Source organism: Salmo salar, chromosome 14 (genome assembly GCF_965601325.2).
Source record: "Salmo salar chromosome 14, fSalSal1, whole genome shotgun sequence".
In the NCBI taxonomy this organism is placed as follows: domain Eukaryota; kingdom Metazoa; phylum Chordata; class Actinopteri; order Salmoniformes; family Salmonidae; genus Salmo; species Salmo salar.
In genome coordinates this window covers 65,412,144-65,433,955 of record NC_138304.1, presented here as the reverse complement: position 1 = coordinate 65,433,955, position 21,812 = coordinate 65,412,144, and the positions used below count along the sequence as shown (strand labels likewise).

The following is a 21,812-nucleotide window of genomic DNA, read 5'->3' as shown; positions in this document are numbered from 1 at the left end:
CAAGGAGTGGCTTTGGGAACATGTCTCTGAATGTCCTTGAGTGGCCCAGCCAGAGCCCGGACTTAAACCCGATTGAACATCTCTGGAGAGACCTGAAAATAGCTATGCAGTGATGCTCCCCATCCAACCTGACAGAGCATGAGAGGATCTGCAGAGAAGAATGGGAGAAACTCCCCAAATACAGACGTGCCAAGCTTGTAGAAAATGTGATGCTGTAGTCGCTGCCAAAGGTGCTTCAACAAAGTACTGAGTAAAGGGTCCGAATACTTCTGTAAATGTAATGTCATATTTTCAAATTTTTATAAATTAGCACTATTTCTAAAAACCTGTTTTTGCTTTGTCATTGTGATATCGTGTGTAGATTGTTCCCCCCCCCCCCCCAAATTCAATTTAATCAATTTTAGATTAAGACTGTAACATAACAAAATGTGGAAAAAGTCAAGGTGTCTGAATACTTTCTGAAGGCAGTGTAAAAATGGATTGTGATACTCAATGTTACTTATAGATGATTTGGATATGAAATGCTAATATAGGTACCATTGACTAAAAAGTAAGCATCTGAAACCAAAGCATGGGTAGCTAGCTGTCTTTCCTTGTTCATAGACTGTTTACAGGGTAAGGAAACCAGTGTCATTTCGTAATTTGAGTGAACTATCCCTATAACTTTGAGCTTTAAATAAATTACATTATAGCAGGAACAGCACTATCTAGTGGTAACATCAGGATGAAGGATGGGTCATAAACCTAACAACTTTAATGACTTTCTCTGAACAGGTTAAAAAAATATATATAAAAACAAGAATAAATGTGGGGTTGATTGGTTATGCTTTCATATGACAAGCAGGCTTCAAATATTTACTAACAGTGTAGTTTCCTACAGTAGAGTGAAAGCCAGAAAAAAAATATTTGGGGGTATGTATTTAAAAACCCACTGCTCTCTGTTGCACATCAATGCATATCCACATACGCACACATCCTTTTCTAAATTTTACTTTATTTTTCTTAAAGACATGTTTTAAAACAGCAATTGTAGGGAATAAATAATTAAACAATGATTTTTTGATAATTACATTTATGTAATTAAACATTCTACAATAAGTTTATCCATAGTCTTGTAGACCACAGGATTCTTCTATGTTCAAAAAAAAAAAAAAAAAAAATCCCCATTAACAAATAAATTAAAAGTAAAAAATGTAGATACAAAAATTCCACCCAATTACCCTCCCTCCCACCATTATGCCAATACCAGTAGTAGTGGTTATAATAACACATTTTCATTATTTGACTCATTTAAAACAAAGATATGTACAGTGAGAAGAAGTTGATTTTCTTCCTGTTTAATTACCCCTTCTTTCATTTACTTTTAAATAATAAACTAAATCTACATACCAATTCGACCAATGGAAATCATACAGAATATTTTTTTTTTTCCCCCGACAAGGTTACCATCCCACTTCTTCAACCCCATACATTGCCCTTCCCCCTTACTTTATGGACCACAAACCACACTATACAGTAAAACCCTGTTCATTAGAATAAGTGATATGCTTTTTCATGTAGACCTTGTAGCTGACAATACAGTATGTACATAATATGACTGAATCCAGCTGTGGAATGGTATGTGTACTCAACCACCCACCACACGTTTGTTATTTTGTTGTTACAGATTGTGTTATTGTTGCAGATACATATATTTATCATATTTTTTGGAGAAGTGTTGTTGCTCCTGTGCTATACGGTTGGCGAAACAACCAAAAGGCTGGAACGTCCCAAGCAGTTTCTTGATAGAACTCTTATATCTTCCCTGGGAAAGAGAGAGACAGAAAGAGAGGATGAATACAAAACAATACAAATATTAAAATAGTTTAAGTGAGCACATATATGGAGTATGTTGACACTCTTTGGAAGTATGGGGAAAAACATCTGCAAACACAGTTACAGATATCACATGGATGTCCTCATTGATAACTATACAAGCACGCCTAGTGTCCATGCAACTCATACAGTGACAACCATACTGCTGCTTTGGTGTGCATTTCATACTTCAATATTTTTTGTATTGTTTTGGCAGGCAAATAAATTTCAAACATGCACAATAGGAATTCTGGGCGATATTGTTTTTGTATCTCTTCTTAATACTCTAGTCTAATGTTACATCGCATTGACCAAACAACTGAGTCAAAGGAGATTCAAAAATTCTTCTTAAATCATTTTCAGAGATAAGACAATGTTTTTTTGAAGCCGTTATATCGAAGGTTGCACATGAGACCGCAGCCTATGGCTTTAAGTTTGATTGGAAAATCAAAGTAACCCAGAATTCCTACAGAGGAATGCTGTTCCTCAGACAGCAGCACGTGTGACGTGTCACAATGACAACCATACAGTTTTACCCAAAACCCTCACATGAACGGTATCTCACTTGGAACACACAAAACCACACACACTACTTGATTTATTAATACACACAAGTACTTCATGTGGATCCGTACACGTACACAGCATCATTATGTCACTAACTTGTACTGTAGGTAGGCAACACACTTATTTTCACAATCAGTCATACCAAAAACAAACAAAGTTCAGGCACTAAGTCACTTGGATTCAATTACGACTGCACAAAAACCCTGCACTCACCAAAACTAAAACAACGACCAACTAAACATGGGGGATATGTAAGAATGATAATCATGACAAACAACAAAAAGGAAACCAATCAAAAACAAAATCCAAAGAAAATATTTAGATACATGTTTGATTTACGGTGAATGCTTAATATTGCTCTGTGCAATGAAATAGTTATATTACAAAAAAATATAATAGCCTGTCATGATAATCAATTGCTTACAAAATCTGAGGTACAGTGACAGTAATTTATCAGTGTTTGCAAGGATTAAAAACAGTACAAAATAATAGAGGAAACTCACAACGCACCAAACACAATTCATGGTCGCCACAGCAACTCGCCATGCAGTTGAGCATGGTGAATAAAGGCAACGGCCAAAAATAAAATAGCTAATGGCAACCATCACAGGCAATATCGCCACAGCAACCAACACAGGCCAATTAACTTACAACGCTGTGAGAGGAAGGGGTTTTTAGCGGTTGCTAGGCAACCATAGCGACGTAGTCTCCACGATATATGTATGGACAGGACAGTCTTGAGTGTGGTATGATGTTTTTTTTTCAGGAAAATGACATATGACACAGCACAAAAACAATAAATAAAAAGTAAAAAATAAATTAATGACGTATAATAGTTATTGTCTTCAACCTAATCATACAACACTTGTTAATTGAAACATTTGTCTGGACTATATAAAATCTGCTTTTGAATAATGAAACATGTCAATCCATTTGTCATGGCAGTGGTATGGCCGTATCTCAACAAACCAAGTAGTCCTATGATTTTGTCTAAATGTAATGTTTTAAACAATTACTGCTTTTACTAGACTGTCACCTTACTCATGTGTGGATCTTGTTCACTTATTTTATTCCAGTTGATAAGTCATTATTTTAATACTGAGCTTCCACAAAATGTTAACAAATCATCCCATAACCTACCTTTCACAGTTTTTCACTGCCTGTCAGTCCCCCTGACCCTCCATCTCAGCCCTCATTCTCATCCCCCCTTGCTCACCTTCTCATCTTCCTTGCTCATTTAGTAGGGTCGGTTGGCATCCTTGGGCCTCTTGAGCTGCACCTTGAGCCTCTTCATGCCAATCTGGAAACCATTCATGGCCTGAATTGCCGTCTGAGCACTGGACGGGTTGTCAAAACTCACAAAACCTGAAGAGAAGCAAACAGAAGCAAAACCTTACGGCCAATTCTGTGAAAGTATTCAACTACGAGAAGGGAGTAGAATCCTTCCCAGCACTTCCTCCTCATCATAATTTACTATGTTCTCAATGTGGCACACTATTCCCTATGGGCCCTGGTGCCTACGGTATGGGGTGCCATTTGGGACGCAACCGTTGTCATCATCACTCACCAAAGCACTTGCTCTGATTGGTGGCACGGTCAACAAAGACCTTTGCTGAGATGACGTGGCCGAAGGGGATGAACATTTGTAGCATCTCAGAGTCAGTGAACTCCTGAGGCAGGTGATAGATGAAGATGTTACAGCCCTCAGGCCCTGAGAAGAAGAACAACAATACAGTGGAAGGTTAGACCATCAAGGCTCCCTGAGGGGTTCTAACGTGACTTGAGATGACCAGGATGAGGTAGTGATTGAGGCAGTCTAACCTCTGCGGGAAATCAACATTGAAAATAGTCAAGAGAGAGAATGCATAGAAGGGAGGACAAGTAGGTAGAAATCACCTTCTCGTTGCTGCAGTTGCTGAGGCTGCTGGTGTTGCTGTGCAACCATTGTGTGTTGGTGTGGGAATGGCTGCCCCACCATTCCATAGGCAGAAGGGTAGGTTGCTGTGGGTGTGTTTGCATAAGTAAACATTAAGGACTGTTGAGAGGGCATTTCAAACCTAAAATTCCCTCCAGGAAATTTTAAGGACTCAAATGGACTCACAACTGTCCCACCTGTGTAGTGTTGCATCCCTGCGTATGCTTGTTGAAGAGGATCCAACACTGGAGTTTGAGCTGAGAGAGAAAAAATCAGAGAAAAATAGCCCGATTTATCAACTGCTATACAAACATGCTTTTTGGCGGATGCTTACATGCTCTAAATGGCATTTGGTGCCGTGCAACAGCTTACATTCTTAGTAAACAAACAACATGCTAGATAAGGTTAATTTGCTTACATTTTCATAATGATACTCTGATGGAAGGAAAGTCAGAGTAAGTGAGATACCTTGGTAAGAATGAACTCCATTGGTGTACAGGGTTTCAGACGCTGACTGTCCATTGGGTGGAGCTGGGACTGGAGGGTAGCTGAGTGGTGGAGGCAGAGCAGGCACCGGTGTGGCTGCCATGGTGGGCGGAGTGCTGGTACCTGCACAGGATGACCATTCAGGGGACAGGCAGACATGGTTAAACAAAACACAGTAACAAATGCAATAAAATGGAATCAAAAGCAGACAAAAATGGGGCCAAGACTTTAGAAAAACGAAATATATATACAAAGAGAAACTGAGCCGAGCAGAGAATCCTGTGGGAGGGGATGAAGTGGCAGAGGATGGCAGCTTGTTATTAAGTACCTGAGGAGGTAGTGAGTGATGCGATGGGCGTGGCAATGAGGCTGCTCGGGTTGAGGGCAGCCAACTGCTGCATGGTGATGGTGGACACAGGAGACAAGTACGCCGACTGCGCCACCAGAGCCTGCTGCTGCACCAGCTACAAAGAAGAAAAAGCGAGGGCGTCTCATTCACTGTCAGGAACACATCCCAAATGGCACCCTATTCCCTAGAGTAGTGCACTACTTATGACCCATATAAGAAATAGGGTGCCATTTGGGGCGTAGCCATTCACTACCAGTGTGTTGGCTTGAGTATTACAATCTCTGCAAAATGCTTGGGGTTCAGTACTACTAGTACTCACTGCCTGCGTGTAGGCATTGTAAGCCCCGAGGTGTAAGGTCATGGGACTGATGACCCCCAGCTGGGACGCCACCTGCTGCATGCGCCTTATCCCTCGCTCCTTCTCAGAGTCGGCGAACTTCACCACCAGGCTGGAAGAGGCACCCTGCAGGGAGAAAGGGGGATATTACACAATGAAAATTACACACGTCACTGTACCAAATTACCTACGTCACTGTAAGACAAGGACTGAGGAGCATACATTTTCTCCACTCCTATAAACTACAGTAGGCTATGCCTGGATTGTCTGTAGTGAAAATTATCCACATCACTGTACCAAACTACCTATATCACTGTAAAGTGAGGACTGATGAGGGCACTCCTATAAACTACAGTAGGCTGTTTGCATAGGAGGTCAGACAGAAGGAGCGTTTAACTGTTGATGAGTCTCTATGTCTAAATGACTGCTTTGGAGAGTGTTTGTGTGAGTGACTGACTGACTGACCGGTAGAGTGCGGCTCCCATGCAGAGTGCTGATGGCTGCCGCAGCCTCTGCGTTGTTCTGGTACTTCACAAAGGCACAGCCTACAAAACATGACACATCGTCAAACCCTGGCCTCCCCTCGCGTGACACGACACATCGCAGGCTACGGCCTACAAAATGCATCTCACAATCGGCACTTCATCAGTTATAGCCACGTCATTAACCGTGGTCCACAAAACACTCATTGCGTCAATCAATCATAACCCATAAACTGCGTTGCGCATCATTACCTATGATCTATAAAACATATTGTATCATCAGTCATGCCTCATACAACAAACACAGAAAATCAAGTATCTATGTAATGCCACGAGTTTAGATGTGACCGATTCCTGACCTTAATGGTAATATTAGTGCTGTTGATGTGGTGGCGTCGACGTAAGGCTAAATGCTGTAGCGGTCAGTGTTGCAGTAATGGTGTTAGCTACCTTTGCTAGTGCCGTCAGGGCCGCGGAGCACAGTGCACTCTTCAATGTTCCCAAACGCCTCAAACATCTTCCTCACGTCCGCATCAGACTGCTGCTTCCCCAGCATGCCCACAAACAGCTTCCTGTCTTCTAAGGGGAAGATGAGGTGAGGGGCCAAGATAGGAACGCAGAGAAAGGAATTTGGACAGAGAGTGATGGGGGGGGAGAGCAGAGAGAGTGGTTGGTTGAGGGCAAGAATAAGGCAGAGGCAAAGGGCATGGATTATAATTGAATGATTTCATTGTTTACATTGCTTTATAAACCCAATGTGTGTTAATCGATCAGCTAAATTGTTCGGCGTTCATGTAGGATGTTACAACATACAGTATGTTGACGTCTGTGACTATTGTGCCATAACCCTGCTATATACAGAAAAGGCCACCAGAGTGCAGTATCAAGGAAACCTGCTGCACAAAGAGCATGATCTGGCTGTGACTGGAATGCTCCTTCGTCATCCACTGTTCTCTATGCTCGGTGACATAACGAAATACGCAGTTGGTTGAAATCCTCATTATAATGACTTACTGTAGTCAGGCACTTAAAAATGCTACTACTTTAATATTGTTTAGAAGCAGGAGTTGCTTAGAAGCAGTGACGAGTGGCTATTTTTGTTGAAGCTGGGCTGAAGCTGTTTCAGGGTTTTGTCTTGAAACATTGTAGTTGGTTTGAGACAGAGTGTCGTTTCAAAAAAGGTAATATGTTAGACAGGTGTTTGAGAGGTGTTGTTTGAACAGGTGTTGCTATGGACGGATGTCTCTTACCTCCCCTGCCCTCGCTGTCTGCTGGCTTCACTTGAATGGGCCGGTTCATCTGAAATAGAAAGCCCACATTACATGGTCAGTAAGTAAGTTGCTCTTATCCCAAGGCACATCCATAATTAAGCAGATGCTTTTTTTAGTTGCATATGTACTGTACATACATGCATATGTACAGCCTTCCCTGTAGCTCAGTTGGTAGAGCATGGTGTTTGCAACACCAGGGTTGTGGGTTCGCTTCCCACGGGGGGCCAGCACAGAAAAAAAAAATAAAAAAAAATTGAAATGTATGCATTCACTACTGTAAGTCGCTCTGGATAAGAGCGTCTGCTAAAATGTAAATGTAAATGTAATGTATGCATATGTAAGTAGAACACGAAAAGAGCTGGAATGTGAGCTGGCCACTCCCTGGGCTTCTGATGAAGTCCCGCCCTGCCTCGACCCAATCACCCTCCTGGTTTACTGCTCTCCTTTCCCTCTCCTCTCATTCCGTGTCAATTATATTCCCTCCCAGAGTCTGTCAGTGATACTGTTCAAGATCTCATTCACTTTTCTTGTCCCCCTCCCTCTCGCTCTCAAACGCCCTTATCTAATCCTGTCCTCTATCGTTTCTTCTCTCCCTATCAGGCACAAAAAAAAACAGGAAAAGCACACACCCACGCGGGATTGGGCAAGTGATAAGATTAAGAATGCTCGCCGGCTAATCTGGATGACCAAAGCATGCTGGATTAGAATGGTGAAAGATTCTGAGCAGAGAGAAGGGGGAAGGAGCTGTAGAGGAATGGATAGAGTCAGACCAGAATGAGGAGAGCGCAACCAAAACAAAGAAAGAAACAGACAACCTTTCACACGTCATCAAAACACAATCCACAAAAATGACTTCACAACAGTTGCGGACCACTAACACAATCCTTATAATGATGTAGGCATAGCTAGGCACTTCAATGCTCTCTCTCAAATGTTTGGCGATGCAGTGAGAAGGAGAGCGGGTGGAGGGTGCAGAGAGGAAAGGGATTGGCGAGCAGGTAAGGAACGGGGCAGACTGACAGTGTGTTACCGCTGGCTTAATGAAGGTCTTAATTATGGAGCTGGTGACATTTGAGATAGTCACTGATCCCCGTCTCTGATTGATCAGCTGTGATCGGTCACTGGGAGACAGTATTGATCAGTGCTGGCCGGGCCCTTGCCACCTGCATGCACAAACACCACCACCAGCAGGCCTGGTGTTATCTAATGGAGAATGAGCCATTGATTACGACAATGAATTCGATGACCATGTGGATTGAGAAGCATCTGTTTACCGGGAAGGAATGAAAGCAGTAATTCAAACGCATGTGAACGTGGTGAATGTTTCTGGAAGTCAGTAAATAGAATTACATTTTTTTCTCAGAGGTGATGTTTTTCTACACGCCTCAAATGTTCCACAAAGTCACCTTGGATAAAGTCACCTGCTAAATGAGTTAATTTAATTTGCATCGGGTCAAAGATTACTGTATTAAAACACACAAAACCAAAATATCACGTCTTAGCCAACACTTAGACTTTAATGACAACCTCATCATGACGCAACAATTGTTTGATAGACTGTTCGTATAAATCTGTCAAATCGAATTTCAGGATATAAAATGCCCTGAATAAAACCGAGTATATTTCATATAAACGCTAGGTTAGTCAATGTATGACTTGAGTGCTTCCACGGTTACGATAAGGAGAGTAGAAGCAGAGCAGATGGCACAAGAGAATGGAATTAGAGTACACAAGAGCAGGGCTTGGAGAAGGGGAGGCCATCAAGGCAGTGGCACTCGACATCGGCACGGCAACCAGCCCTGCTCCTCTGACAAAGTCTCCACCTCGCATTGCGGTCACCATGACATCCTTGTGATGAGATCCACAGCAGGTAAACAAGGTTGCCCCGAACAACGTGCGTAGCAGAGAAAAAAAGAGGGATGAAGGAGAGAAAAAAAACGAATGAATAAAGGGTGGTACTAGGTTGAGAGACGGTGGGATTATTAAGATGTGTATGTCGTGATGGAGAAAGGATGCTTGGGGGAGAACTGGAATTGTAGGGACAAAGGCACATGGGATGGTGCCTGTTGCATTTAACTGCTGCCACAAGGGTAGATACAGTGGGGTCCTAGAAAATGTCTCCACCTATTCCACTGTGCGAGCCGAGCCACTTAGTATTTTTCCTCTTCTATATTTTCTCTGCAAATCAACAGGCTCATTTTAAAAACACAGCACAGATTAAATACAGCCAAAGGCCAAACCTGCCGTATCTGTGACCCATTTTCATCTCTCAATGGTCATGTTGCCGTTTTTTAGTGACATTATGATTATTTCTCAAACTCTACAAACACAGTGGCACAAACACAAAATGTCCACACAGGCAGTCTGTAGACACATGCACCGTCTGTTCATGGAAGCCTCATATGTATAAACACTCTTGCTCACATTGACGTGAGCACACACACACACAGTTAATTTTTCCCCCTGTGATGCCAAAAGGGATTTCGCTAGGATTACAGTATGAGATATTAAATCCATAGATCATCCAACCAAATCACAGCAAGACCCCTCCCCCACACCTGACCACATCCCCTCAATGCACACACGTCACACTACAGACGCTTGTGCACACACACACACACGTTCATATTTATAGAGGAGCGTGAATGTGGGATGGGAGATGATAGCAGAGACGGGGTATGTATATCCCTGTTAATCATATTCTTCATCACATTTCTCTCCTCTCTCGCCCTCTTCCAAACCAAAGGACAGCTCATAATCTCTGTCCCCTCCACTCACTCACTGTATCAATAAGCCCCAAACAGGCTGCAGTAAAGAGGGTGACACATTTCTCTCTAATTCAAGTCCATTCTGCCCGTCTGCCAGAAAAGCAGTGACTGAAAGGTAAATATATCAGCGGAGACCATCTCTGTCTCTTTCAAGAGTGTTTACAGGGAGGGTGGGAGTGAGGGGAGGGGAGGGGGGGCACAAAGACAATTTTCCTGTTCGCCTCCCTCCGCTCCATCACACAGAGCTGGTCATTGCATCGCGCCGGTTACCTAGCAACCTGGCATCCCTCGTCCCCGCCGTCTCCTGGCAACGAGACCTGCGACTATAATCAACCTCCCCCCCATATCTTCCTCCACATCACACACATACACCAGAACACACATCTGAACATGTACAGAGATAATTACAGAGCACAGAAAACACACAGGTGGAGACATAGGCTAGATCTCTATTCGCAGATGCAAACAAAGAGAAAAATCAGACATAGAAAAACACTCAGGCGCACAAAGAGATAAACAAAGCAACAAAGGCAGGCACAGAAAAAGAGGTACAATCGCAAACACAGATGGGAAATCTCCCTACGCGCACGCACGCACACACTCCAACAATCTGTAATCAATGAGCAAGCCTGTCTTCAGTATGTCACTGCTAGTCATGCTCGGCCTGTTTACACATTCAACGGTCTCTAGGGTGGGGTCATACATTGAAATAGAATCTCGCTGCTTTTCTTCGTCCGAAGATGCAGAGTATATCTCTAAAAGTAGAGATATACGGAAGTAAGTACAGTATAGTATAGTCAGAGGTGAGTTGATTCTGAATCGTTGACCATTTTCTCTGTGCAAATTGTTGGAAGTATATGTTAACCATATGTTATGTTTGTCCATATTGCAGAGGTGAAAAACTAAAATTGTGGGAGCTGGACTTGTTTTCATAGAGCTGCGTCCTAGTTTTTTTTATTTTTAGGTTCAGTCAGTTTAATTCCACCTAAGTGCGATATATATAGAGACGCATGTCCATCAGATTAAACGCTGGCCCTGCTCTGTGCGCCTGAGTTCACAGTCTGATGAGTTTCATCATAAGAGCCCCTTTCCACTCCACATACACGCACACACACTCGTACCCCCCCCCCCCCGACAAAACACCATCGTTCTCTGTAACAGATGTCTGTATTTAAGCTGATAAACGTACTGCCTCAATGCACCCTCGTCCCACAACCCCCACTGACCCCCCCACCCGCTGCTCATGTCAAACTTTCATTAATTTCTTAGCCCCTCCCCCATCCTCCTCCCCACCCCCCGCCATTCATCCAATTTCTCTTCAATTCACACCCATTTACCCTCCTCGTAAATTGAATCTATTCTACATTCATCCCTAGTCTCCCCAAGTGACAGCTGTTGAGCCTTTCTACAGTGAGGTGTGTGCATGACATCTGTACTATCCCTTGGCTTGCACACATTGATATCAGCCCGTAATTATATGCATACATATGCAAATGTATACACACACACACTTTAATAGATCAATCAGATACGTGTGCTCAGATATGCGATCATTATAATAATCCTCCCTTGTCAGACTACTCACTGCTTTTAATGATTACACACAGCACATAGAACAAATAGGCTACCCCACAGGCATACTGTGTGTATACATATACACACACACACACACACACACACACACCACACACACATATAGTTGAAGTCGGAAGTTTACATACACTTAGGTTGGAGTCATTAAAACTCGTTTTTCAACCACTCCACAAATTTCTTGTTAACAAACTATAGTTTTGGCAAGTCAGTTAGAACATCTACTTTGTGCATGACAAGTAATTTTTATTTTGTTTACAGACAGATTATTTCACTTAATCACAATTCCAGTGGGTCAGAAGTTTACATACACTAAGTTGACTGTGCCTTTAAACAGCTTGGAAAATTCCAGAAAATAATGTCATGGCTTTAGAAGCTTCTGATAGGCTAATTGACATCATTTAAGTCAATTGGAGGTGTACCTGTGGATGTATTCAAGGCCTACCTTCAAACTCAGTGCCTCTTTGCTTGACATCATGGGAAAATCAAAAGAAATCAGCCAAGACCTCAGAGAAAGAATTGTAGACCTCCACAAGTCTGGTTCATCCTTGGGAGCAATTTCCAAATGCCTGACGGTACCACGTTCATCTGTACAAACAATAGTATGCAAGTATAAACACCATGGGACCACGCAGCCGTCATACCGCTTAGGAAGGAGATGCGTTTTGTCTCCTAGAAATGCGAAAGGTGCAAATCAATCCCAGAACAACAGCAAAGGACCTTGGGAAGATGCTGGAGGAAAAAAGGTACAGAAGTATCTATATCCACAAGTAAAAAAAGTCCTATATCGACATAACCTGAAAGGCCGTTCAGCAAGGAAGAAGCCCCTGCTCCAAAACCGCCATAAAAAACCCAGACTACGGTTTGCAACTGCACATGGGGACAAAGATCGTACTTTTTGGAGAAATGTCCTCTGGTCTGATGAAACAAAAATAGAATTGTTTGGCCATAATGACCATCGTTATGTTTGGAGGAAAAAGGGGGAGGGACTGGTGCACTTCACAAAATAGATGGCATCATGAGGGAGGAAAATTATGTGGATATATTGAAGCAACATCTCAAGACATCAGTCAGGAAGTTAAAGCTTGGTCGCAAATGCGTCTTCCAAATGGACAATGACCCCAAGCATACTTCCAAAGTTAAGGCAAAATGGCTTAAGGACAACAAAGTCACAGTATTAGAGTGGCCAACACAAAGCCCTGACCTCAATCCTATAGAGCATTTGTGTGCAGAACTGAAAAAGCGTGTGCGAGCAGGAAGGCCTACAAACCTGACTCAGTTACACCAGCTCTGTCAGGAGGAATGGGCCAAAATTCACCCAACTTATTGTGGGAAGCTTGTGGAAGGCTACCTGAAACGTTTGAGCCAAGTTAAACAATTTAAAGGCAATGCTACCAAATACTAATTGAGTGTATGTAAACTGGGAATGTGATGAAATAAATAAATGCTGAAATAAATTATTCTCTACTATTATTCTGACATTTCATATTTTTTAAATAAAGTGTTGATCCTAACTGACCTAAGACAGGGAATTTTTACTAGGATTAAATGTCAGGAATTGTGAAAAACTGAGTTTAAATGTATTTGGCTAAGCTGTATGTAAACTATCGACTTCAACTGTATGCATGCATGCATGCATGCATGTATGTATGTATGTATGTATGTGTGTACATACACACACACACACACACACATACATACATACATACAGTGTGTATGCTCAATTGTTAGTCATAAATTCATTCATTTTCAGACTATTAACAAAATAATGTGTCTGACTCATGGCTGAGTAAATGTCAAGCTTAGTCAGATGTCAAAAAATATTTTTTTAGGGAGAGCGTCTATTCTTTATGAAGATCTTAAAAGAAAAGCTCTGACGAAGCAAAATAAAACTATTGATCGTGACAAGAGCAGTGTGTACGTTTTTATTTCCTTTATGAAGAAGTCAACATCTCCAACTCCAATCCACATCTCTGGATGTTTTCTTCCCTAGCATACACACTCCATCCCCCCTTCAGCAAACCATGTCAGTCTGAACACCTGCCCTCCCCCTCCCCCACAACACACACACAGTCTTATGTAGTCTCATTCCATCTCTGGAGACATGCCCCAGCAATCTGCACACAAAAAAATGAAGTGTATGCATATTTCATTACTCAAAATTAGTCCTAAAATATTGGAATATCATTCACAGGCCGACTTCACTAAATCCATCGTCACCTGGTTATTTCTTGCTAATGATGGGCAATGTCCGGTTCTGATTTCAGTGAAACATGATCATAATACAGTACTGAAGCAAGCATTTGACCCTTACCAGTGGGGATGACCATTGTGAAAGCACATACAATCTAGATCCAAAACTTAGATAAAGGGGGATAGAGGAAATGTGATATATAGGTTATATTCAATTTGTGAGTTGGTCCACGTCGTGTCTGTATAGTCATGTTTATCTGCCCAGAGTTTCTCCGTCTCCAGCAGCTGTAGTAGTGAAGTTGACCAGACACACTGGGATGGCAACAAAACAGAATTCAGACAACAATAGATAGCAGCGGGGAGACGGAGAAACAGAGGAGACCGGAGGATAGGAGTACAAGATGGGAGGAGAGAGAGACCAGCAGATTGTCCTTTTGACACTATCCTCTGCCTCCATGTCGGTGAGACGGACTGTCTCTCACCTGAAATTAAACACAAGGCCAGGTGCCACTCAGATCAGACCATATGTTCATCCCGCCGTCCCTTCATTCCCCCCCCCCCTCCTTATTCCTTTTTATATCTACTTTTCGGCCGTAGTTGTGTATTGTGAGGACAATTATAAGCGCTGACATTTTCCAGGCAGCGTATAGCTCCCTACAGACAGAGATGTTAAATATAAATGCACAAGGAGAGAGATAATGACATGCTTCAGCTTTCTGTATTCAGAAGCGCATTGGTGTATTCGTGTCTTACAATTACTTTCATGTTTTTTCTTTATAGCGTCCCTGACAAGGGGATGGTGAAGTTAATTATTCTCTGGCAGTGCAGGTGCTATTAGATAACGATTACACCACAGCTGGTAGTGGGGGTGGGGATACTACTTGTCTGGGGGGGGGGGGGGGGGTAGTCAGTGTCTAGCTAATAAGGTGGTTTTCATCATTGCGGGGGTTGGGATGGGGGACACGAGGGGGAGGTTGTTCTTGGACGGTTGTACAAGGCTTAGGTGAGGAGGTCTGGGAAGCAAGTCACTGGGGAGATGGACGGAGGAGACAGGGTTTAGCGACGGGAAACCTGCCTGCTGATCCCCTCTGAAAGGTCAGGAAGGCCAGACTACTGTCATGCTAATAATAGGATTTACAGTATATTGCTGCTAGTGCTAACTCTACCTCTTTGGCTCCCAAATGCCCCTCACTGTCTCAGCTTGCGAGTAAGCATTTCATTGTACTGAGTACACTACTCTGTGTCCTGGGCGAATGACAAATAGACTTTGATTTGGCCCACTACCATCTTAAAATGTGAATACTGGTAATAAAACCCAACAAAGAATATATTGACAGGAGGCAGGAGGCAGAGTGAGGGAAGACGGAAAGCAGGTTTGTCCAATAATTCCTAGCCGTGTTGCATATAGCCTATTTAGAGTCCCAAATGGTGGCCCCTATTCCCTGCATAGTGCACTACTTTTGACCAGAACCCTATGGGCCCTGGTCAAAAGTAGTGCAGTACCTACAGAAAGTATTCGTAACCCTTGACACATTTTGTTGTGTTACAGCCTGAATTCCAAATGGATTAAATAGATTCTCTACCATCTATGACAGAGAGAACATGTTTTTAGAAATGTTTGCTAATTTATTTAAAAATGAAATACAGAAATCTCTAATTTAATTAAGTATTCATACCCCTTTGCTATGACACTCCAAATTGAGCTTAGGTGTATACAATCTCCTTTGAACATCCTTGAGATGTCACTACAACTTGGAGTGCACCTGTGGCCAATTCAATTGTTTGGACATGATTTAGAAAGAAACACCTGTCTATATAAGGTTCCACAGTTGACAGTGCAGGTCAGAGTAGAAACTAAACCATATAGTCCAAGGAACTGTCCATAGAGCTCCGAGGTATATTGTGATAAGGCATATATCTGGGGAAGGGTATAAAACAATTTATACAGTGTTGAACGTTTCTAAGAGCACAGTGGTGTCAATCATTGGGAAATGAAAAAAATATGTAACTTTCCAGACTGCCTAGAGCTGGCCGTCCAACCAAACTGAGCAAACGAGCAAGAAGGACCTTGGTCTGGGAGGTGACCAAGAACCCAATAACCACTCTGACAGAACTACAGAGTTCATTGGTTGAGATGGGAGAACCTGCCAGAAGGACAGTCACTACAGCACTTTACCAACCTGGGCTTTATTAGTAGTAGATTGGCCAAATGTAGATTGGCCAAATGGATGCCACTCCTTAGAAAAAGGCACATGACAGTACACCTGGAGTTTACCAAAAGGCACATAAAAGACATAAGGCAAATGATTGTGGTCTGATGAGACAAACATTTAACTCTCTGGTCTGAATGCAAAGCATTATGTCTGGTGAAAACCATGCAGAGCTCATCACCCATCTAACACCATCCCTACTGTAAAGTATGGTGGTGGCAGCATCATGCTATGGGGATGCTTTTCAGTGGCAGGGACTGGGAGACAAAGGATAGAAGGAACAATGAATGGAGCCAAATAAAGGCAATTCCTTGATAAGAACCTGCTTCAGAGAGCAAACGACCTTAGACTAGGGGGAAGATTTACGTTCTAACAGGACAATGACCCCAAGCATACAGCCAAAGCAACACTGGAATGGCTTCAGAACAAGAATGTGAAAGTCCTTGAGTGGCCCAGACAAATCGCATTGAAAATCTGTGGAAAGGCTTGAAGATTGCTTTTCACCGCAACTCCTCATCTAACTTAACAGAGCTTGAGAAAATCTGCAAGAAAGAACGGGAGAAAAGTCCCCAAATCCAGATGTGCAAAGCTGATACAGACACACCCAGGACGACTCAAAGCTGTAATCGCCGCCAAAGGTGCTGCTACAAAGTATTGACTCAGGGGTGTGAATACTTACAGAACCAGTCAAAAGTTTGGACACACCTACTCATTCAAGGTTGTTTTTATTTTTTACATTGTAGAATAATAGTGAAGACAACAAAACTATTAAATAACACATAGAATCATGTAGAAACCCCAAAAAGTGTTACCTATAAAATATATATTTGAGATTCTTCAAAGTAGCCACACTTTGCCTTGATGACAGCTTTGCATTCTCTCAACCAGCTTCAGGAGGAATGCTTCTCCAACAGTCTTGATGGAGTTCCCATATATGCTGAGCATTTGTTGGCTGCTTCTCCTTGACTCTGCGGTCCGACTCATCCCAAACCATCTCAATTTGGTTCAGGTTGGGTGATTGTGGAGGCCAGGTCATCTGATGCAGCACCATCACTCTCCTTCTTGGTCAAATAGCCCTTACACAGCCTGAGGTGTGTTTTGGGTCATTATCCTGTTGAAAAACCAAATGCTAGTCCCACAAAACCCAAACCACAAGGGATGGCGTATCGTTGCAGAATGCTGTGGTTGCCATGCAGATTAAGTGTGCCTTGAATTCTAAATAAATAAGACAGTGTCACCAGCAAAGCACCCCCACACCCCCTTCTCCATGCTTCACAGTGGGAACTACACATGCGGAGATCATCCGTTCACCTACTCTGCGTCTCACAAAGACACAGCGGTTGGAACAAAAAATGTTAAATCTGGACTCAGACCAAAGGACAGATTTCCACCGGTCGATTGCTCGTGTTTCTTGGCCCAAGCAAGTCTCTTCTTATTGGTGTCCTGCAGTAGTGGTTACTTTGCAGCAATTCGACCATGAAGGCCTGTAGTAATTTTATGTCAAAACACATATCAAATGAGATTTTGTTTTACTTCAACGTAAAAACAATTTAAACTGAGCCATGTTGGTTTAAAAAGCTGACTCTTCCAAATGAAAAATGTAAAAGTCTCTTCTGATCAGTTGATGTTGAGATGTGTCTGTTACTTGAACTCTGAAGCATTTATTTTCCAAATTGACTGACCTTCATGTCTTAAAGTGATGGACTGTTGTTTCTCCTTGCTTATCTGAGCTGTTCTTGCCATAATATTGACTTGGTCTTTTACCACCCCTACCTTGTCAAAACACAACTGATTGGCTCAAACGCATTAAGGAAAGACATTCCAGAAATTAACGTTTAACAAGGCACACCTGTTAATTGAAATGCATTCCAGGTGACTACCTCATGAAGTTGGTTGTGAGAATGCCAAGAGTGTGCAAATCTGTCATCAAGGCAAAGGGTGGCTACTTTAAAGAATCTCAAATATAAAATATATTTTGATTTGTTTAACACTTTTTTGGTTACTACATGTGTTATTTCATAGTTTTGATGTCTTCATTATTATTCTACAATGTAGAAAATAGTAAAAATAAAGAAAAACCCTTGAATGAGCCAGTGTGTCAACTTTTGACTGGTACTGTATATAAATGAGAACGATTTCATTTTCAATAAATGTGTAAAAAAAAATGTTAAACATGTTTTCACTATGTCATTATGGGATATTGTGTGTAGATGGGTAACAACAAAATGTGGAATATGTCAAGGGGTATGAATACTTTCACATAAGCAATAGCATTCGGAATGCAATACTAGTCTGTTTCTATAGAGACTGCCGAGAGAGAACGCCTGTCATGTCACATTCTGCTCCATAAATGTCACTTGGCAGCACACCTGCTGCCTGGTTATGCTAAACAAGCTGCTCTAACTTTGATTCGAATGTGCGGGACGCGAGAGAGGGCAAAGTAACTCCGGCATGCCCCTAAGCTGTCACTCCCAACCCACCAAGACGTAGGATGATGACTAAGACGCTGACTGGATGCGTCATGTATAGGGAAATATAGGAAAGCTGCCTCTGACCTTCCTCTTGGGCAAATCAACTCAACGGGAAGTGGAGCTCACATGTCAGAGTGAGTTATTTTTTCTGTGGCACACTGTTGTGTCTGTGTAGTGCAATGAGGTAGACTGCCACTTGTTCCGCCTTGTGCTCATGGGAGTGGCTTGCGTCCCAAATGGGACCCGATATTCCTACGTAGTACTAGTGCACTAATTTCGACCATTGCCCATAAGGCTCGAGCCAATAGTGCACTACATAGGTAATAGGATGCCATTTGGGGCTCAAGCCAGTGTGTGCTGTTGAACGTCAGAGAGAGCACTCACCCCTGGTAGCGTCTTCTGCTCGTGCAGTGCATTCTGGGCCTTGAGGGCAGACTCTCGTTCGCAGTATGTCAAGAAGGCACAGCCTGGTGGGAGGATTGAGGGTTCATTATACCATTAAACAAAGATAGGTGCATAACACTAGGTCTATATGTGGAATGTATTAGTAGACCGTGATGCAACAATGGGCTGAGAGAAAATGCAGCAGGTTGCACTGTGCCTTTTAATATTCTGTTGTAGAAAATAAATGTAAATAGACTACTATGCCTATGGAGGGAAGATTACATTTTCTACAATGACACCCATTCCCTATATAGAGCACTACTTTAACCAGAGCCCTATGGGCCCTTGTCAAAAGTAGTGCACTACATGCAGAATAGAGTGCCATTTGAGATGCAATTGTTTCAGCTGGTACAACCACAAAGACAAGCTGGAAGGTGCACTGATGAAATAAATGTAATGCTGGCCAGAAAATACTTAACTGCCAGTGGCCATGCACCTGTTACATAGGTCTTGTAGCCTAAATATGCTCAGTCATATAACCTAAACAATGTCCAATGCCTGACTGCACGACTATGTATCGTAACTAAGTATTTCCGTGCGCTCTACAGCCTAGCCTATACAGTGTTGTCTCCTCTCCCCTTACCTTTGTGCATCCCCGTGTATTTGTCCTTTATCACTGTCAACTCATAGATTTTCCCGAACTGTTCGAAGATCGGTTTCAAGTCCTTCTCCTCAAGATTTCGGGGTATCTGCCCAATGAAGAGCTTGATTGCGTCGGCCTCCTTCATTGAGACGGTGTGGGAGCGGGGATGTGCGCACGGAGGATGGACACTGGAAATATGGTCAGAGGGAGCGGGGAGGACCTACAGATCTTCGGACGATGTGGAGATGACGGGCAAAGGATTCAACTCGGTCCTGGAGACGAGGAGAGCGAGGGAAGGTGTTTAGAACACAACGATAGAGGAACAAATGAGAAGAAGTCTAGTTTAAATGATTTATTTATTCTTCAGTGTATAACTACTTTCCTTTTCTTTCAATGTTTTGAAAAGCAGGAGCTATCACGGCCATCAGTTGGTATAGCCATGCAAAACATCTTGGAATGTTGCAATTATAATGAATTGCAATGGTTTTCCCTGTAATTGTTTGTAATCTGTCCCCTTACCAAAAAAAAAAATCGGGAAATTGATGAGCTGATAACATATTATTAGGTTCTGACTAACATCGTTGTTTACATGGGTACATTAATGTAAATAAACAGACATCGAAGTACTCCTTTGTTCAACCCTCTATGGGTCAAAACTGCTTGTTTAAACCCATAGGCTATACTGTCACGTTGTGTCAACGTATAGCCTGGTTGGTCCCTTTGTCAAGATGGGGTGACGATAACAATGACTTGAACATAATTGTACATACGTTAAGAGAACAAAATCGTCACCTACTATTCCTCTTTGATCCTCTCTCCTTCGTCTCACGGTTAGTTGAGAGCAGAATCACCCGTTCTCCTCTGTCCCTTGTCAAATAGTGTTTATTTTCGGTTTCTGTCTGTTCTTCTGTTAAATAAATTTGTCTAAATGTAGGACCCCTCTGAATCCGTGCCTTGACAAGTTACCCCCAAAAGAGCGCACCTAACAAATCCAAGCGACGACGTCCTTTATCCATAAACATGAACGTGTGATGCTTTATCTCGTAGTTTTGTTTGTGTTATTTGTGTACAAACCCGGTTTCCCACTCTAAATACATACACATTTGGATTTTCAAAAAAAAAAAAGACCTCTTTGGGATTTTTCAAGCGGTTTGTGGTTATAAAAGGTTCCCTATGATCCAACACAGGAAATGGTAGACTATTGCTGCCGCTCGCTCCCGCGTTGGCTGGCTCTCCGTCTGTGTACTCCGTTGCCTTTGACGTCGTAAACCGGTGTCTCCCTCCCTGTCGATCTATATGCTCCCTTAGGTTGTAACAAGCCGTGATGTCAGCCGTTAGGAAGCGTCTAAGAATTCTACCAAGACTGGCCTTAAGACGACATGTCCTCCATTATCATTTTTTTTTTGACGGTGCAGAATAAGACAACACAATGATACAAAATCGATTACTTAATCATATAATACTTAACATTTATTGGACGTAAATTATAGAATATAAAAGTATGAGAGGGATTTTTGGTTTTGATATGTTTTCGTCCTTCATTTTAGCCATGCACTTTTTGACGGTACCTGACATCAAGGGATGCAAATCTGTCTTTTGTTCTAGTAGTGAGAGCTGACCGCGGTGCTGAAATGCTTGTAGATGTGGTCGCTGACAAACTTCGATTGACAAAAAAAAATGAAAACAAAATCTCTTTAAATTTGACATATTTCATAAGTCATTTGAATGGTTCTGCTGCACACACCCAGTTTACCCTCAATGAGCGAACATGTAAACAATAGGCCCACATGAGCGCATTCACTTATGCCTACATACCTAATTCATACCACTTCAAATAAACACGTACAGTACAAGATTTTCTCACAATGAAAAACAGATACTTGTATGAGCTCTTGCCGAAAACCACACTGCGTTTATCCCAGTTTTAAATAGCCAGTGTGTTTTCAGCTTTTTTTTCCTCAATATTGTACCCAACCCAAACCATTTCTTAACGCACAAGCATGGACTAAGAACTTTAGACTAAACTTTAGAGTTTATCTTACTCATTTTGATGATACAATACAATGGTTGACATTTAGAAAATAGTTGAAATTGGCAGGTGACTATTTCAGATGGTGCATGTCAATTGACAAGAAGAAAAAAAAGTTAGGCTCAGTGCTTGACTTGAGCTGAGTACCTATACCTCACATTTTCTACTGCTTGAGCTCCTGTTCCTCTTATAAAATATTAGCTCAAAAGTATTGTGGTGCTCCTGCACCTACATATAAACAGTACCAGCATCCAAAATGAGTA

The 21,812-nt window shown here is 42.2% G+C and overlaps 1 protein-coding gene across 4 annotated transcripts; it reads right to left on the bottom strand.

Annotated features, from left to right (window-relative positions):
• Positions 1 to 974: 974 nt before the first annotated feature.
• Positions 975 to 21,376, bottom strand: celf3a (cugbp, Elav-like family member 3a). 4 transcript variants are annotated; one of them, XM_014142068.3, is made up of 14 exons: positions 20,317 to 21,373; positions 19,521 to 19,792; positions 18,878 to 18,960; positions 7,241 to 7,289; positions 6,441 to 6,566; positions 5,974 to 6,053; positions 5,491 to 5,634; positions 5,151 to 5,286; positions 4,805 to 4,945; positions 4,534 to 4,593; positions 4,318 to 4,422; positions 3,989 to 4,132; positions 3,638 to 3,786; positions 975 to 1,804 (listed from the first exon to the last, which is right to left on the bottom strand). In XM_014142068.3, exons 2-13 carry the CDS (start codon positions 19,663 to 19,665, stop codon positions 3,659 to 3,661), a joined length of 1,341 nt encoding a protein of 446 aa, XP_013997543.1. In that variant the 5' UTR covers positions 19,666 to 19,792; positions 20,317 to 21,373; the 3' UTR covers positions 975 to 1,804; positions 3,638 to 3,658. The 4 variants fall into 4 exon arrangements, with proteins under 4 accessions (XP_013997543.1, XP_013997542.1, XP_013997541.1 ...); XM_014142067.3 differs by having other exon boundaries at positions 6,441 to 6,569; positions 20,317 to 20,977; XM_014142066.3 differs by having other exon boundaries at positions 4,318 to 4,593; positions 20,317 to 21,376.
• Positions 21,377 to 21,812: the final 436 nt, after the last annotated feature.

What these genes read in the sequence shown, in the direction of transcription:
- celf3a (XM_014142065.3), bottom strand. Translation starts at nt 19,665, where the DNA reads ATGAAGGAGGCCGACGCAATCAAGCTCTTCATTGGGCAGATACCCCGA. An exon ending in AGCAGAAGACGCTACCAGGG is followed by an intron (nt 7,290 to 18,877) that starts GTGAGTGCTCTC and finishes TTTCTATTTCAG; the next exon opens with ATGAACCGGCCCATTCAAGT. An exon ending in GCAACTGCAGCAACGAGAAG is followed by an intron (nt 4,133 to 4,317) that starts GTGATTTCTACC and finishes TCTTCTTCTCAG; the next exon opens with GGCCTGAGGGCTGTAACATC.